The sequence below is a fragment of the Scyliorhinus torazame genome, chromosome 11, assembly GCF_047496885.1.
Source record: "Scyliorhinus torazame isolate Kashiwa2021f chromosome 11, sScyTor2.1, whole genome shotgun sequence".
NCBI lineage: Eukaryota > Metazoa > Chordata > Chondrichthyes > Carcharhiniformes > Scyliorhinidae > Scyliorhinus > Scyliorhinus torazame.
In genome coordinates, this window is record NC_092717.1 from 150,484,600 (window position 1) to 150,503,807 (window position 19,208).

At 47.4% G+C, this 19,208-nt stretch overlaps 1 protein-coding gene across 4 annotated transcripts in view; it reads left to right on the top strand.

The window, feature by feature from the left end:
• The window catches only part of greb1l (GREB1 like retinoic acid receptor coactivator), a 417,126-nt gene that overhangs the window by 244,537 nt on the left and 153,381 nt on the right, over positions 1–19,208 (top strand). For all 4 annotated transcript variants that reach the window (XM_072467885.1, XM_072467884.1, XM_072467887.1 and 1 more), the window contains 3 exons: positions 264–440; positions 2,334–2,486; positions 4,369–4,500. In XM_072467885.1, the coding sequence (XP_072323986.1) occupies positions 264–440; positions 2,334–2,486; positions 4,369–4,500 (462 nt within the window). The remainder of the gene's footprint in view (positions 1–263; positions 441–2,333; positions 2,487–4,368; positions 4,501–19,208) is intronic.

Sequence of the window (19,208 nt, forward strand, 5' to 3'; positions counted from 1 at the left end):
CTCCCACAGAAGCAACGCAGGGCTCCCACCGGTTTTCCAACCAGTCGGAGAGGGGGGGAGGCAGGGGCAGGGGAGCGAGGGGGAGCCCATCACTGGAACTAAATCCTGGACCTTATTCTGGTTCCTGTTTTGTGAGATTGGCATATGGCTGTGCAGCTGAACCATTGAGATACTGAGACTGTCCAAATCAAACATTTCTCTCTGTGAAGCTTAGTCCTGTCCATTCTCACCATCTGCTCTTGCTTCTGTTGTTATGATGGCAGGTTTCTCGGGGAACTGCATAGGCTGTGGGGAAAAAGGATTTAGGTATTTCACAGAGTTTTCCAATCACATCAACTTGAAGCTGACAACCCAGCCAAAGAAGCAGAAGCACTTAAAATATTACCTGGTCAAAAATTCTCAAGGTGTTTTTTCCAAAGGACCACTGATTTGCTGGAAAGGTAATTAAAATCAGTACAGAACTCCCGTGATGTTGACACTCTCTCTATGTTGAGCAGTGAATTTCAGATTATATTCCCAAATGTTTCTTAGTGTCTCTTACTAATTGTTTTGAGTTTTTACGTGTGATCCTCCATTCATCTCAGCTCTTCAGTAAAAATAGAATGGAAAAAAGTATTTATTTTTACTAACTGGATTATTTAACCAATAACAATCTGCAACAAAGAAAAAGACAATAGATTGTAAGCAGTTTAGAGATTTCCTCTGTTATATGTGGTAGTGTGTATAAATAATGGGTTTGTGATCTTGCTTACAATCTTGAACTCTAGCCTGAAACATTACGAGAATAGATCTTACAAATGTTTTCATCGCTTACATCGTTTACAAGTATAAAGTTGAAACAGCAATTTGTTCCGAGACTGTTTGCCAGAATGAAAAGGGTAGATTTTCATTTGTCTAAATCATTGCCTTGGGGGAACGCAGAGCTGAAGTTCAAGTGGGAGGATTTCATGTTTGATATTGAGTCCTCATGACTTTCCTTTTGTTATTTTATCTGGGAGGTGTGTGTGATTGCCTGCCATTTGTTTCCATAGTGACAATGTGTTGGAAGTATACTCTCAACCCTAAATTGTGTTTGTTTTGTGTGATACCACAGTGATAATGGTATGTGAGGGGGATGGCTGTTTGGCATGAATTAAGGCACTTTGATTGATCTGGCTCTCATTCCAGTAGTTGGGTCTTGAATTTGAAATGGCACAGCTTGTCAGTACATCATACTTTTTAACAGTGGAGTGAGCATTTGAGTCCGGCCCAGAAACATGAATAACAATGTATTTTCTTGGATGGCCATAAAGATCCAGATGAAATGAGTCTTGAGTGAGCAATGGCCCTGAAAATCTCGGGTTGGGGAAAATCAAATTCCTTTACAGGATCAGAAGTTCCTGATGTGGCTGATTTACACCAAGGTTCCATTATAAAAGCACCCGGCTTAATTCCTGTTCATGTTCAGGCTGTGCTAAAGAAGCAGCCACTCATCTAGGAGCAGCTGCATGCAAACAACTGAGTTAGAATGGATTGAAGCTGCCCACCCTAAATTCTGTGACTTCTGTCCTTTTCTACAGCAATGGGGATAGGCATCACCATTGAAAAGGCACAGTTTTCCAGAACTGATTCATTAAGATGGAAGTATTTAGTGACAGGGACACTGCTGAACTGAGATTGCTTGTGGTTACTGTAATGATATGTATATGTGTAGATAACTAAAGGGTTAATTATAGCATCTAACTGTAACACTACCACTAGAGGGCACCACTATAAGTATCAGCACCCAGAGGATCTTGGTCTCTTTCAACCTAGGAGTGACTATACAGCAGTAGTGTACGATAGATAGATCACAGCATAGTTAGCACGTATAGTTTTGAATCCGTTAATACATTAATATTTAATTACTTGATTACTAGTGATAGTTCTGTAGAGTGTCAAACTCAATTATAATTAATCTACTTAATAAATTAGTTTGCTTTAAGTTGAAGACTCGTGGTTTCTTCAGGATCAGACCTTCTGGATATACAGCAACTTGTAACGATACATATTACTAAACCCAGTATTATAACAGTTCCTGTGGTTATAATTTGAGATTCACTATAATTTATTTTGATTGTTATACGAAGATAGTAGAGAGGCCATAGCGAGATTGAGAGAAGCATTCGCGAGATTTCAAGCTAGGTGCCGTCAGTGTGGATATGGAAACGGACTCCACGTCGATGTAACTTCGTGACTGTGTTTACTGTGCGGCCTTGATATAATTTTAAAACATAGCATATGTGTGGTAGTGAAAAGCAATCAGCCTGACCCTGACTTCAAAAAAAAATTCACTTCCTTTGAAACGTTCTTAGAATGCCGGACTCGTCAGTCACCGAGTAGTTATTCGTCTGTACAACCCTCTGCCAAGCCGGTTGTTGCAGTCGTGGGAGCTGCTGCGCCATCTCCAAACATCGACACAGTGTCATCTAGTGGTTACAGTACTACAGTTGCCAGCTCTCAGACAGGTAGGTTTTTGTTGTTGCTGAGTACGTGGATCCAAAATCTGGTATGCAATGTGAAGCATTTAAAATGATTAATGCAGTCAAGCACTTCACTAACTAGTTCTCTGGTGCCCTTTACCGTTGCACTTTGGATTTATCAGTATTATTTTGTGACATATGCAAACGAGAACAGTAATCTGTTTCACAGTTAAAGAGCAATCAAGAACATTTTTCCATATGAAAAATAATTCCTTTCAAAATTATTGAAACCTGTACACTTTGTTAAAGTGAGTAAGTCTCCCTCTTATTGTGGGTAAATTCACCATCCCCATAGTTCTAATTCACATGTGGGAAATACTGAAGAATTGGTGCACCAGAGTGGCACCCTGATGTGAGCGTGGATTCAGTAAGTTGACCCAATGTTCCATCTTTTATTCGGTTTCATCCAGCATGCTTGAGGCAAGCAAATTAACTGCAGCTAGATCTCTGCCACACTGTTTTCAAATTGACCACTAAGCGTTTTGTCAGAAGAACCCTAGTGAACTATTTTTCTACTTTTCCCTATGCCCCTGCAGAGAATTTGGCCTCCACTCAACATTTCCTTATAGTAATGTGGCTAAGATTGAAGCCTAGCGTAATTCACCAGTCGAAGCTTGCATCTTCCTACTGTGGGGTTCCACTACCTGAGGATCGAGTATGTTCCTCCAGTTCTCTCCACCCATGGCCCTGTCTTATATGGGTTACGCCTTGACTGGTTCCCCCATGGGACCTTAATTAAGTGGCCATTCTTCATGAACAAGTTTATCTTCGAGAAGCTCAGGCAAGCTATAGTGTCTAAATTGCTGCTTTGGTCAAAATCAGCTAAGTCAACAGTGACCAAGAAAGAATGGGAGCCGGGCTTTTTCCAGGTTGATATGGCTCAGATCCACAGTGGGAACCACTTTTAACCAGTGTAGGAGTCATTTAACAGAGTGTTGCAACTGGCTACTTTATTGTGATCCTTGATGCAAGCTTTTTGGTATTCCATATTTAGTGCTTACCATTATGGAGAGGTGAAGAGAAATGGTAATTTAGCATGAGGGACAGATGGAGAGAGAAAGAGGGAAATGTGCACATATGTGTAAAATTATATTGTAATGTGCTATGCTATTAGTGGTGATATAAAATGGAATTGTATGTGTTGTGTCAAAAACACATTCACAGAATGAACATCAGTGTATTTATTTAAATGTTCCCTCTGTTATTGTGCTAGAATTGGATATGTGCAACTTGGAGGAAATAGTATCTGCTAGGGGAGGCGGTGGTGCAGTGACATCGTCACTGGACTAGTAATCCTTATATGCAGGGTAGTGCTCTGGGGACCAACCATGACAGATAGTGCAAGTTGAATTCACTAAAAAAGATCTGGAATTAAAAGTTGTGACGATGACCATGGAACCATTGTTGAATGTCATAAAAACCCATTTGGTTCACTAATGTCCTTTAGGGAAGGAAATGTGCCATTTGGATCTCCAGCAATGTGGGTGACTCTCTGAAAAAGTCCAGCAAGCCACTGAGTTCAAGGGCAATTAAGGATGGGCAATAAATGCCTGCCCAGCCAGTGACATCCACATCCCCTCAAAGAATAGAAAAAGGAACTTCCCAGATATGTGCATCATTTCATTACTTGTGACTGCAAATAATTTGAATATGATTCTGAAGAAAGGTACACTCATCAAGGGGAAAACAACAATTTATACTGCATGTGAAGAATGTGCTGATTGATTATTGGATCACTATTAATTGGGGATACAAATGCTGCCCTATTGAGTTGAGCACCTGTTCTACATATTCCAAGTACTCATCTTTGCTGATCTCGTTGCCACAGTGCAGAGTAGAAGTAGTTTAAAATATTTATTCTTTGCAGAATCAACATTTAGTCTTGGTCCAGCATCATCTACTGCCAATTACCCAGGATGCCAGGACCTATCCAGGAGTGGAAACATCGCAAAACCTCTGGCTCTAACCGTGCAACACCATGGGAAACCTCCAATTACAGGTAATTTTTCTGCATTTCTCTCTACTTTTCTTCATCTATGAGTCATTCTTTAGAACAGCTTTCTACCAACAGGGACCATTAGCACACCTATTATCAGTCACCTATCAGCACTGCTGTCGGGTCAGTACACGAGGTTTGTGAAAATTATCGAGAGTCACTCACTTACAGAGTTGCACTTGACTTTCTGGGAATGTCTGGGATCTTCAGCCCCAGGGCACCGAAACAAGCTGTCAACCTAAATCCTGGGCTGTATTTTACGTGGTGGCCTGTTCCTTGCCCCTCCCTTAACTAAGACGTCAGTCTGGAGCCCACCACGAGAAAACAGGCTGTCCTGCAACCATTTTACGCTTGGTGGGATGTCAATTATCTCAGGGCATGACTTTGATGCCCATCAAGGGAGGAGTACCCACCTTTGAGAGCTGCAAACCAATCCCATTAGCCAGCACTGTGTCGTTCCAGCTGTGCCTGGTACAAGCAGTAGCTGCTGCTGGGACTAAAGGCAGTTCCCAAAGAAGAGGAAGTTATAGAAGACTGACTTCAGGCAAGTTTGGGTTATTGGCTGGCAGGTCTGGCAGGGTTGTGGACCTTGAGCCTGAGACCAGTGGGGGAGGTTAAAGGGAAATATATGACCTTGGAGGGAACACATGGAACCCCCAAAAGAGCCCCAGTCAATCCAGTAAAAGCTGCCAGGCTATCCGCTTGGTGTGGGTCTCACCCTGCTAAGGATAACAGCAGTGGAAGAGGAATGAGGCACTTAAGTGGCCATTAATTGGCTACTTAAGGGACTCATTAGGCCCAAGGGTTGGGGAGGGGAGGGAACAAGAGGCACCTGGTGTCTCTATTACCACCACCATAAAATGGGAGACAGTCGGGGGCAGAGGGCAGAGCTCCCAACTTTCTTTGATTAAATGTGTTCACCATGTTCCTCATAAATTGACCTTAATGGGCCTCGGCCCTTACACATGGCTTCCTCAGTAAAAAGGAAGTGAAATTAAAATGAAATGAAAATGAAAATCGCTTATTGTCACAAGTAGGCTTCAAATGAAGTTACTGTGAAAAGCTCCTAGTCGCCACATTCCGGCGCCTGTTCGGGGAGGCTGGAACGGGAATTGAACCGTGCTGCTGGCCTGCCTTGGTCTGCTTTAAAGGCCAGCCATTTAGCCCTGTGCTAAACCAGCCCGTCTAATCTAGTAATCTAAATCCAGTAATCTAAATCCAGGGATCAAGAAATATATAAAAGCCTTTGAAAGGGTGCAGAGAAGTTTTATCACAATGTTACAAGGAATGAGGAATTTTAATTGTGAGGAGAGGTTTGAAAAGTTAGGACGGTAGTCCATGCACAGACTTAGTAGAAATTTCAGGATGCTGGGTGGTGCCAATAGAATAGATAGAGAAACCTGATTCTCTCTGGCAAGCGGGTGAATAACCAAAAGTCATAAATTTAAAATAATTGGAAGAAGACCTGGAGGGAAGATGAAGAGAATTATGTTTACTCAGAGTTGACAGAATCTGGAATTCACCTGAAAAGGTGGAAGCTGTTTCCATACATAACTTTATAAGTGAGTTGGGCAGACGGTTGAGGATGTGAAAGTTATATAGAGTTATGGGGAAAAAAGCGATGTCGTGGCCGTAAGCATGACAGCTGTTTCAAAGAGCCAGCACAAGCAAAATGAACTGAATGGCCTCTTTCTATGCTATAAGATTCTAAGTCTCCTCAGATTTATCCTTGTACTATCAAGGTGACATTCGATTTAGCATCCGCAATTTCAGCAAATCAGGAATCTGCTTTTCATTTCACAGAAAAAATATATAGTTTATTTCTCAGGTAGCACCCATCAAAGCTGGTAAGTGAGATCTAGTAGCACACATGAGCAGCAAAAGGGAATGTTAAATATTAGAAAAGAACAAATAAAATTACAGCACAGGAACAGGCCCTTCGGCCCTCCCAGCCTGCGCCGATCCAGATCCTTTATCTAAACCTGTCACCTATTTTCCAAGGATCTACTTCCCTCTGTTCCCCGCCCGTTCATATATCTGTCTAGATGCATCTTAAATGATGCTATTGTGCCCACCTCTACCACCTCTGCTGGCAAAGCGTTCCAGGCACCCACCACCCTCTGCGTAAAAAACTTTCCACGCACATCTCCCTTAAGCTTTCCCCCTCTCACCTTGAAATCGTGACCCCTTGTAATTGACACCCCCAATCTTGGAAAAAGCTTGTTGCTATCCACCCAGTCCATATCTCTCAGAATTTTGTAGAACTCAATCAGGTTCCCCCTCAACCTCCGTCTTTCCAACGAAAACAATCCTAATCTACTCAACATTTCTTCATAGCTAACACCCTCCATACCAGGCAACATCCTGGTGAACCTCCTCTGCACCCTCTCTAAAGCATCCACATCCTTCTGGTAATGTGGCGACAAGAACTGCACGCAGTATTCCAAATGTGGCCTAACCAAAGTCTTATACAACTGTAACATGACCTGCCGACTCTTGTACTCAATACCCCGTCCGATGAAGGCAAGCATGCTATATGCCTTCTTGACCACTCTATCAACCTGTGTTGCCACCTTTAGGGTACAATGCACCTGAACTCCCAGATCTTTCTGTACATCAATTTTCCCCAGGACTCTTCCATTGACCGTATAGTCCGCTCTTGAATTAGATCTTCCAAAATGCATCACCTCGCATCTGCCTGGATTGAACTCCGTCTGCCATTTCTCTGCCCAACTCGCCAATCTATTTATATTTTGCTGTATTCTCTGACAGTCCTCCTCGCTATTTGCAACTCCACCAATCTTAGTATCATCTGCAAACTTGCTAATCAGACCATTTATGTATATCACAAACAACAGTGGTCCGAGCACGGATCCCTGTGGAACACCACTAGTCACCTTTCTCGTTTTGAGACACTCCCTTCCACCACTACTCTCTGTCTCCTCTTGCCCAGCCAGTTCTTTATCCATCTAGCTAGTACACCCTGAACCTCATACGACTTCACTTTTTCCATCAACCTGCCATGGGAAACTTTATCAAACGCCTTACTGAAGTACATGACATCTACAGCCCTTCCCTCATCAATTAACGTTGTCACTTCTTCAAAGAATTCTATTAGGTTTGTAAGACCTTCCCTACACAAAACCATGCTGCCTATCACTGATAAGTCTATTTTGTTCCGAATGTGAATAGATCCTATCCCTCAGTATCTTCTCCAACAGTTTGCCAACCACTGATGTCAAGCTCACAGGCCTATAATTCCCCGGATTATCCCTGCTACCATTCTTAAACAAAGGGACAACATTAGCAATTCTCCAGTCCTCTGGGACCTCACCCGTGCTGAAGGATGCTGCAAAGATATCTGTTAAGGCCCCAGCTATTTTGTCCCTCGCTTCCCTCAGTAACCTGGGATAGATCCCATCCGGACTTGGGTCCACCTTAATGCCTTTTAGAATACCCAAAACGTCCCCCTTCCTTATGCCGACTTGACCTAGAGTATTTAAACATCCATCCTTAGCCTCAACATCCATCATGTCCCTCTCCTTGGTGAATACCGATGCAAAGTACTCATTAAGAATCTCACCCATTTCCTCTGACTCCACGCATAAATTCCCTCTTTTGTCTTTGAGTGGGCCAATCCTTTCTCTCGTTACCCTCTTGCTCCTTATATACGAATAAAAGGCTTTGGGATTTTCCTTAACCCTGTTAGCCAAAGATATTTCATGACCCCTTTTAGCCCTCTTTATTGCACGTTTGAGATTTGTCCTACTTTCCCGATATTCCTCCAAAGCTTCATCAGATTTAAATCACCTAGATCTTATGTATGCTTCTTTTTTCATCTCAGCTAGTCTCACAATTCCACCCGTCATCCATGGTTCCCTAATCTTGCCATTTCTATCCCTCATTTTCACAGGGACATGTCTGTCCTGCACTCTAATCAACCTTTCCTTAAAAGACTCCCACATTTCAAATATGAATTTACCCTTAAAGAGCTGCTCCCATACCACATTCCCTAGCTCCTGCCGAATTTTGTTATACTTGGCCTTTCCCCAATTTAGCACTCTTTCTTTCGGACCATTCTCGTCTTTGTCCATGAGTATTCTAAAACTTACGGAATTGTGATCGCTATTCCCAAAGTAATCACCGACTGAAACTTCAACCACCTGGCCGGGATTATTCCCCAATACCAGGTCCAGTTTGGCCCCTTCCCGAGTTGGACTATTTACATACTGCTCCAAAAAACTCTCCTGGAGGACTTCCGGGTGCGGCGATGACCAGCTAAGTCGCACGTTTCGGCAGCTCCCGGTGGAACGGACTTTTGGGCTCTTGATAGGAGCCCCAACGGCAATTTTAACGGCAAAAAACACTGTGCTGTAATCCAGAAGGGAATCCCCCCTGGACACGGATGGAAAAAATAGAGGAAGGTGGCCGGATTGCGGTGGATCCTCTAGAGCAGCGGCCAGGAAGGCAGGCACAAAGCAAGATGGCGTCGGAAGGAGGCAGTTTAATATGGGGCCCAGACCAACAAGAGTTCCTGCGGCGTTGCGTGGAAGAACTCAAAAAGGAGATGAAGAAGGAGCTGTTGGCCCCGATATTACAAGCGATTGAGGGGCTAAAGGAGGAGCAAAAGACCCAGGAACAGAAGCTTTGGGTCGTGAAGGCAAAGGCTGCTGAGAATGAGGACGACATGCAGGGCCTGGTGGTGAAAACGGAGATGCACGAGGCACAACACAAAAGGTGTGTGGAAAGGCTGGAGGTGCTGGAGAATAATGCGAGGAGGAAGAATTTAAGGATTCTTGGTCTTCCCAAACGTGTAGAAGGGGCGGACGTCGGGGCATATGTGAGCACGATGCTGCACTCGTTAATGGGATCGGAGGCCCCGACGGGTCCGCTGGAGGTGGAGGGAGCCTATCGAGTTATGGCGCGAAGACCGAGGGCTGGAGAAATTCCTCGAGCCATAGTGGTGAGATTTCTCCGATATAAGGACAGAGAGATGGTCCTCAGATGGGCAAAGAAAACTCGGAGCAGTAGGTGGGAGAACGCGGTGATCCGCGTGTATCAAGATTGGAGTGCGGAGGTGGCGAGAAGGAGGGCAAGCTTTAATCGGGCCAAGGCGGTGCTGCACAAAAGGAAGATTAAATTTGGAATGCTGCAACCGGCAAGACTGTGGGTCACACATCAAGGGAAACACCACTACTTCGAAACGGCAGATGAGGCGTGGACATTTATTGTCGAGGAGAAACTGGAGTGAACGGGCCATAAAAGGAACGTTTGGGACAAAGTGGGAGGGTGAATATGTGGGGTGAAGAGGGGGAAAAGGGGGAAGAGATGATTTCCCAAGTTGTTAATCCTGCGACCCTGTAACTTTTCTCTCTTCCCCATGTCGTGGGGGAGGGAGGATGAGGAGCTGAGGGCGCCGGCGATTGGGGGCGGGGCCAAAAGGGAAGCGCGGGCTTTGTTCTCGCGCTATGGTAATCACAGCGGGAACAGGGAAGCAGGAAGGAGGGGGCCTTGCACAGTGTGAGCCGAGGTCACGGGGGGAAGCCGAGGTCGGCCAGAGTTTGCTGACTTCTGCGAGCAACATGGGGGGTGCAATTACGCTAGTTTGGGATCTAGCGGGGGGGGGGGGGGGGGGGTTTAACTGGGTTGCTGCTGCTGGGGAGAAGGGGGAGCTGGTATGGGGGGGGTAGTCGGGGCGGGGGGGCGCCGCTTGGGGGAGATACAGCTACGTGGGAACCGGGTGAGGAGCTGGATTGGAAAAGGAGATGGCTAGTCGTCGGGGGGGGGGGGGTAAAGAGCCCCCCAATCCGGTTGATCGCGTGGAATGTTAGAGGGCTGAATGGGCCGATTAAGAGGGCACGGGTACTCGCACACCTAAAGAAACTTAAGGCAGTTGTGGTTATGCTTCAGGAGACGCATCTGAAGCTGATAGACCAGGTCAGACTACGCAAAGGATGGGTGGGGCAAGTGTTTCATTCGGGGCTAGACGCAAAAAACAGGGGGGTGGCCATACTAGTGGGGAAGCGGGTAATGTTTGAGGCAAAGACAATAGTGGGGGCAGATACGTGATGGTGAGTGGTAAATTGCAAGGGGAGGCGGTGGTATTAGTGAACGTGTATGCCCCGAACTGGGATGATGCCAACTTTATGAGGCGTATGTTAGGACGAATCCCGGACCTAGAAGTGGGGAAGTTGATAATGGGTGGAGATTTTAATACGGTGCTGGACCCAAGGCTGGACAGATCGAGGTCCAGGACCGGAAGGAGGCTGGCTGCAGCTAGGGTGCTTAAGGACTTTATGGAGCAGATGGGAGGAGTAGACCCCTGGAGATTTAGTAGACCTAGGAGTAAGGAGTTTTCGTTTTTCTCCTATGTCCACAAAGTTTATTCACGGATAGACTTTTTTGTTCTGGGAAGGGCACTGATCCCAGAGGTGACAGGGATGGAGTACACGGCTATAGCCATTTCGGATCATGCTCCACATTGGGTGGACCTGGAGATAGGGGAAGAAAAAGAACAGCGCCCACCCTGGAGAATGGACATGGGATTATTGGCAGATGAGGGGGTGTGTTTATGGGTGAGGGGGTGTATTGAAAGGTACTTGGAACTCAATGACAATGGGGAGGTTCAGGTGGGAGTGGTCTGGGAGGCGTTGAAGGCTGTGGTTAGAGGGGAGCTGATATCTATCAGGGTACATAAAGGAAAGCAGGAGGGTAGTGAAAGGGAGCGGTTGTTGAAAGAACTTTTGAGGGTGGACAGACAATATGCGGAGGCACCGGAGGAGGGACTGTACAGGGAAAGGCAAAGGCTACATGTAGAATTTGACTTGTTGACTACTGGTAATGCAGAGGCACAATGGAGGAAGGCACAGGGTGTACAGTACGAATATGGGGAGAAGGCGAGCAGGTTGCTGGCCCACCAACTGAGGAAAAGGGGAGCAGCGAGGGAGATAGGGGGGGTGAGAGATGAGGAGGGAGAGATGGAGCGGGGAGCGGAGAGAGTGAATGGAGTGTTCAAGGCATTTTACAAAAGATTATATGAAGCTCAGCCCCCGGATGGGAAGGAGAGAATGATGTGCTTTCTGGATCAGCTGGAATTTCCCAAGGTGGAGGAGCAGGAGAGGGTGGGACTGGGAGCACAGATTGAGACGGAGGAAGTGGTGAAAGGGATTGGGAGTATGCAGGCGGGGAAGGCCCCGGGACCAGACGCATTCCCAGTTGAATTCTATAGGAAATATATGGACTTGCTGGCCCCGCTACTGATGAACACCTTTAATGGGGCGAGGGAAAGGGGGCAGTTGCCCCCGACTATGTCAGAGGCAACGATATCGCTCCTCCTAAAGAAGGAAAAAGACCCGCTGCAATGCGGGTCAACAGGCCCATTTCCCTCCTTAATGTGGACGCTAAGATTCTGGCCAAGGTAATGGCAATGAGGATAGAGGATTGTGTCCCGGGGGTGGTTCATGAGGACCAAACTGGGTTTGTGAAGGGGAAACAGCTGAATACAAATATACGGAGGCTGCTAGGGGTAATGATGATGCCCCCACCAGAGGGGAAAGCGGAGATAGTGGTGGCGATGGATGCCGAGAAAGCATTTGATAGAGTGGAGTGGGATTATTTGTGGGAGGTGCTGAGGAGATTGGTTTTGGGGATGGGTATATTAGGTGGGTACAGTTGCTGTATAGGGCCCCGATGGCGAGCGTGGTCACGAATGGACGGGGGTCTGACTATTTTCGGCTCCATAGAGGGACGAGGCAGGGATGTCCTCTGTCCCCGTTATTGTTTGCACTGACGATTGAACCCCTGGCCATAGCATTGAGGGGTTACAGGAAGTGGAGGGGAGTACTCAGGGGAGGAGAAGAACACCGGGTATCTCTGTATGCGGATGATTTGTTGCTATATGGGGCGGACCCGGCGGAGGGGATCTCAGAGATAATGCGGATACTTGGGGAGTTTGGGGATTTTTCAGGGTACAAACTGAACATGGGGAAAAGTGAGTTGTTTGTGGTGCATCCAGGGGAGCAGAGCAGAGAGATAGAGGATTTACTGTTGAGGAAGGTAACAAGGGACTTCCGGTACTTGGGGATCCAGATTGCCAAGAATTGGGGTACATTTCACAGGCTTAACTTAACGCGGTTGGTGGAACAGATGGAGGAGGACTTTAAGAGATGGGACACGGTGTCCCTGTCATTGGCAGGTAGGGTGCAGGCGGTTAAAATGGTGGTCCTCCCGAGATTCCTTTTTGTGTTTCAGTGCCTCCCGGTGGTGATCACGAAGGCTTTTTTCAAAAGAATCGAGAAGAGTATTATGAGTTTTGTGTGGGCTGTGAAGACCCCGAGAGTGAGGAGGGGATTCTTGCAGCGTAGTAGGGACAGGGGGGGGCTGGCACTACCGAGCCTAAGTGAGTACTACTGGGCCGCCAATCTTTCAATGGTGTGTATGTGGATGGGAGAAGGGGAGGGAGCGGCGTGGAAGAGATTGGAGAGGGCGCCCTGCAGGGGGACTAGCCTACAAGCAATGGTGACGGCGCCGTTGCCGTTCTCACCAAAGAAATACACCACAAGCCCGGTGGTGGTGGCTACATTGAAAATTTGGGGGCAGTGGAGACGGCATAGGGGAAGGACGGGAGCTTCGGTGCGGTCCCCGATAAGAAACAATCATAGGTTCGTTCCGGGGAGAATGGATGGGGGATTTGGAGCATGACAAAGAGCTGGGGTAGTACAACTGAGAGATCTGTTTGTAGATGGGACGTTTGCGAGTCTGGGAGCGCTGACGGAAAAATATGGGTTGCCCCAAGGGAATGCATTTCGGTACATGCAATTGAGGGCTTTCGCGAGGCAACAGGTGAGGGAATTCCCGCAGCTCCCGACGCAGGAGGTGCAGGATAGAGTGATCTCAGAGACATGGGTGGGGGATGGTAAGGTGTCGGACATATATAGGGAAATGAGGGACGAGGGGGAGATCATGGTAGATGAGCTGAAAGGGAAATGGGAGGAAGAGCTGGGGGAGGAAATTGAGGGGAGGCTGTGGGCTGACTCCCTACGTAGGGTAAAATCGTCGTCCTCGTGTGCCAGGCTAAGCCTGATACAATTTAAGGTGTTACACAGGGCGCATATGACTGGAGCATGGCTCAGTAAATTTTTTGGGGTAGAGGATAAGTGTGCGAGAAGCTCGAGAGGCCCAGCAAATCACACCCACATGTTCTGGTCATGCCCGGCACTACAGGGGTTCTGGGTGGGGGTGGCAAAGGTGCTTTCGAAGGTGGTGGGGGTCCGGGTCGAACCAAGCTGGGGGTTGGCTATATTCGGGGTTGCAGAAGAGCCGGGAGTGCAGGAGGCGAAAGAGGCTGATGTCTTGGCCTTTGCGTCCCTAGTAGCCCGGCGCAGGATATTGTTAATGTGGAAGGAAGCCAAACCCCCGTGTGTGGAGACCTAGATAAACAACATGGCAGGGTTTATAAAGTTAGAACGGATTAAGTTTGTGTTAAGGGGTTCGGCTCAGGGGTTCACCAGGCGGTGGCAAACGATCGTCGATTACCTCACAGAAAGATAGAGGGAATGGAAAAGAAGTAGACAACAGCAGCAACCCGGGGGGTGGGGGGGGGAGGAATCGAACGGACTCTCAGAGATGTTATTGTATATGTATAATATGTATAGGTAGTTGTTATAGGTAATTGTATGTTGGATTGTATTTTTGGAGAGTATTTATTTGGGACAAGGCAGTTGCCATTCAGTTTTGTTTATGTTTTTGTTTATATATTATTTATTTATTTGTTTAAAACTGGCCACTGTTATTTATATTGCTTTATTGTTGTGTAAAAGAAACACTACGTACTGTTATGTTTGGCCAAAAATCTTGAATAAAATATATTTTTTTAAAAAAAAACAACACTCCTGGATGCTCCTTACAAATGTTGCTCCATCTACTCCTCCAACACTACATGTGTCCCATTCAATGTTGGGGAAGTTAAAATCTCCCATCACGACCACCCTATTGCTTCTACATTTTTCTATAATCTGTCTACATATTTGTATCTCTACTTCACGCTCGCTTTTGGGAGGCCTGTAGTAAAGTCCCAACAATGTTACTGCACCCTTCCTATTTCTTAGCTCGACCCATATTGCCTCAGTGCTGGAATCCTCCATCGTGCCCTCCTTAATCACAGCTGCGATATCCTCTCTGACCAGTAATGCAACTCCTCCACCCCTTTTACCTCCCTCTCTATCCCTCCTGAAGCATCTATACCCTGGGATATTTAGTTGCCAGTCTTGCCCTTCCTTCAACCAAGTCTCCGTAATACCAATAACATCATATTCCCAGGTACTCATCCAAGCCCTAAATTCATATGCCTGACCTGCTACCCTTTTCGCATTAAAACAAATGCACCTCAGACCACCTGTCCCTTTGTGTTCATCATCTCTTCCCTGTCTACTCTTCCCCTTAGTCACATTGAGTTTATTATCTTGTACCTTACTGGCTTTAGTTGCTGCTTTTTTACTGACCTCTAACTTCCTAATCTGGTTCCCATCCCCCTGCCACATTAGTTTAAAACCTCCCCAACAGTGTTAGCAAAAGCACCCCCTAGGACATTGGATCCAGTCCTACCCAGGTGTAGACCATCCGATTTGTAATGGTCCCATCTCCCCCAGAACCGGTTTGAATGTCCCAAAAATCTGAGCCCCTCCCTCCTGCACCATCTCTCAAGCCACATATACATTCTGACTATTCTTGAATTTCTACTCTGACTGTCTCGTGGCACTGGTAGCAATCCTGAGATTACTACCTTTGAGGTCCTACTTTTTAACTTATCTCCTAACTCCCTAAATTCTGATTGTAGAACCTCACCCCGTTTTTTACCTATATCGTTGGTGCCTATGTGCACCACGACAACTGGGTGTTCACCCTCCCCCTTCAGTATGTCCTGCAGCCGATCTGAGACATCCCTGACCCGTGCACCCGGGAGGCAACATACCATTCGGGAGTCTCGTTTTCGACAGAAACGCCTGTTTACTCCCCTTTCGATTGAATCCCCTATGACTATAGACCTGCCAGTCTTTTTCCTGCCCTTCTGTGCAGCAGAGCCAGTCACGGTGCCATGAGCCTGGCTACTACTGCCTTCCCCTGGTGAGTCATCTCCCCCAACAGTATCCAAAACGGTATACCTGTTTTGGAGGGAGATGACCGCAGGGGACACCTGCACTGCCTTCCTGCTCTTTCTCTGCCTTTTGGTCACCCATTCCCTGTCTCTCTCACCAATCCTAATCTGTGGTGTGACCAACTCACTGAACGTGCTATCCACGACCTCCTCAGCATCGCGGATGCTCCAAAGTGAGTCCATCCGCAGCTCCAGAGCAGTCATGCAGGAGCTGCAGCTGGACACACTTCCCGCACATGAAGGAGTCAGGGGCATCGGCCGCGTCCCTGACCTCCCACATTGAGCACAAGGAGCATAACACGGGTCTGGGATCTCCTGCCATTTTTACACTTTACCGTAACTGATTACAAATTTAATATCAAATGATGAATAAGTGAAAGGAATAAGAATTTTACTTACCAATCACAATACTTACTAACCCACAAAGAGTTAAATTTCTCCCAGCTACTTACCTTCCCGACAGACCCCTGGCCACTTCTCCCGCCGAAAATCTGAAGGCAGCTTCTCCTGCAAGGTAAGTTTTTAAAGGGTAAACTTACCCACCCGACAGAACCCTGGCCACTGCTCCCGCCGAAAATCTAAAGCTATACTTGCGGGTAAAAGAAAAAGAAAAGAGAGAGCTTACCTGATATTCACTCACCCCCCTTGGTTAGAGGAGGTGGAAGGGTGGGAGACACTACAAGTGTAGTGTCTCGGGTTTAGTAACCACCCAACTTAAATAGAGGTAAAAATCAAACACTTAAGCACCTACCTGATTCCCAAGCTGCACTCCGGCTCCCTCTCTCTCTCCCGCTCCCAGAAATGAATGCCGCTGGAACCTGGGGGCGTTGAAACACCTACCTGAATCCCAAGCTGCACCCGCTGCACTCCGGCTCCCTCCCTCTCTCCCGCTCCCGGAATTGAAGTCCGCTGGAACCTGGGGGCACGTTTAAACACCTACCTGAATCCCAAGATGCACTCGCTGCACTCTGGCTCCCTCTCTCTCTCCCGCTCCCGGAAATGAAGGCCTCTGGAACCTGGAGGCAAGTTTAAACACCTACCTGAATCCCAGGCTGCACTCCGGCTCCCTCTTTCTCTCCCGCCCCCGGAAATAAAGGCCTCTGGAACCTGGGGGCAAGTTTAAACACCTATCTGAATCTCAAGGTGCACTCGCTGCACTCCGGCTCCCTCGCTCTCTCCCGCTCCCAGAAATGAAGGCCGCTGGAGCCTGGGGGCAAGTTTAAACACCTACCTGAATCCCAAGGTGCACTCGCTACACTCCGGCTCCCTCTCTCTCTCCCGCTCCTGGAAATAAAGGCCTCTGGAACCTGGGGGTATGTTTAAACACCTTTCTGAATCTCTTTTTTTTAATTAATATATTTTATTCAAAATTTTTGGCCAACCATAACAGTACATTGTGTATCTTTTACACAGTAATATAACAATATAAGTGACAATGGCCAGTTTTTTAAACAAGAAATAAATAATATATAAACAGCATCAAAATTAAAAAACAAAACTAAATGGCAACTGCCTTGTCCCAAACGAATACTCTCCAAAAATACAATTCGGCAGTCCAGTATACAATTACCTATAACAACAACCTATACATATTATACTTATACACTAACATCCCTGAGAGTCCTTCTGGTTCCTCCCCCCCCCCCCGGGTTGCTGCTGCTGTCTTCTTCTTTTCCATTCCCTCTATCTTTCTGTGAGGTATTCGACGAACGGTTGCCACCGCCTGGTGAACCCTTGAGCCGATCCCCTTAGGACGAACTTAACCCGTTCCAGCTTTATAAACCCTGCCATGTCATTTATCCAGGTCTCCACACCCGGGGGCTCGGCTTCCTTCCACATCAACAGTATCCTGCGCCGGGCTACTAGGGATGCAAAGGCCAAAACATCAGCCTCTTTCGCCTCCTGCACTCCCGGCTCTTCTGCAACCCCGAATATAGCCAACCCCCAGCTTGGTTCGACCTGGACCCCCACCACCTTCGAAAGCACCTTTGTCACCCCCACCCAAAACCCCTGTAGTGCCGGACATGACCAGAACATGTGGGTGTGATTCGCTGGGCTTCTCGAGCATCTCGCACACCTATCCTCTACTCCAAAAAATTTACTGAGCCGTGCTCCAGTCATATGCGCCCTGTGTAACACCTTAAATTGTATCAGGCATAGCCTGGCACACGAGGATGATGAGTTTACCCTACTTAGGGCATCAGCCCACAGCCCCTCCTCAATCTCCTCCCCCAGCTCTTCTTCCCATTTCCCTTTCAACTCATCTACCATAATCTCCCCCTCGTCCCTCATTTCCCTATATATGTCTGATACCTTACCGTCCCCCACCCATGTCTTTGAGATCACTCTGTCCTGCACCTCCTGCGTCGGGAGCTGCGGGAATTCCCTCACCTGTTGCCTCGCAAAAGCCCTCAGTTGCATATACCGGAATGCATTCCCTTGGGGCAACCCATATTTTTCGGTCAGCGCTCCCAGACTTGCAAACGTCCCATCTACAAACAGATCTCTCAATTGTGTTACTCCTGCTCTTTGCCATGTTCCAAATCCCCCATCCATTCTCCCCCGAGCAAACCTATGGTTATTTCTTATCGGGGACCACACCGAGGCTCCCGTCTTTCCCCTATGCCGTCTCCACTGCCCCCAAATTTTCAGAGTAGCCACCACCACCGGGCTTGTGGTGTATTTCTTCGGTGAGAACGGCGCCGTCACCATAGCTTGTAGGCTAGTCCCCCTGCAGGACGCCCTCTCCAATCTCTTCCACGCCGCTCCCTCCTCTTCTCCCATCCACTTACATACCATTGAGATATTCGCGGCCCAGTAGTACTCACTTAGGCTCGGTAGTGCCAGCCCCCCCCCTATCCCTACTACGCTGCAAAAATCCCTTTCTCATTCTCGGGGTCTTCCCGGCCCACACAAAACTCATGATACTCTTCTCAATCCTTTTGAAAAAAGCCTTCGTGATCACCACCGGGAGGCACTGAAACACAAAGAGGAATCTCGGGAGGACCACCATTTTAACAGCCTGCACCCTCCCTGCCAGTCACAGGGATATCATGTCCCATCTCTTAAAGTCCTCCTCCATCTGTTCCACCAACCGCGTTAAGTTAAGCCTGTGTAATGTACCCCAATTCTTGGCAATCTGGATCCCCAAGTACCGGAAGTCCCTTGTTACCTTCCTCAACAGTAAATCCTCTATCTCTCTGCTCTGCTCCCCTGGATGCACCAAAAACAACTCACTTTTCCCCATGTTCAGTTTATATCCTGAAAATTCTCCAAACTCCCCAAGTATCCGCATTATCTCTGGCATCCCCTCCGCCGGGTCCGCAACATACAACAACAAATCGTCCGCATACAGAGATACCCGGTGTTCTTCTCCTCCCCTGAGTACTCCCCTCCACTTCCTGGAACCCCTCAATGCTATTGCCAGGGGCTCAATCGCCAGTGCAAACAATAATGGGGACAGAGGACATCCCTGCCTCATCCCTCTATGGAGCCGAAAATACGCAGACCCCTGTCCATTCGTGACCACGCTCGCCATCGGGGCCCTATACAGCTGCTG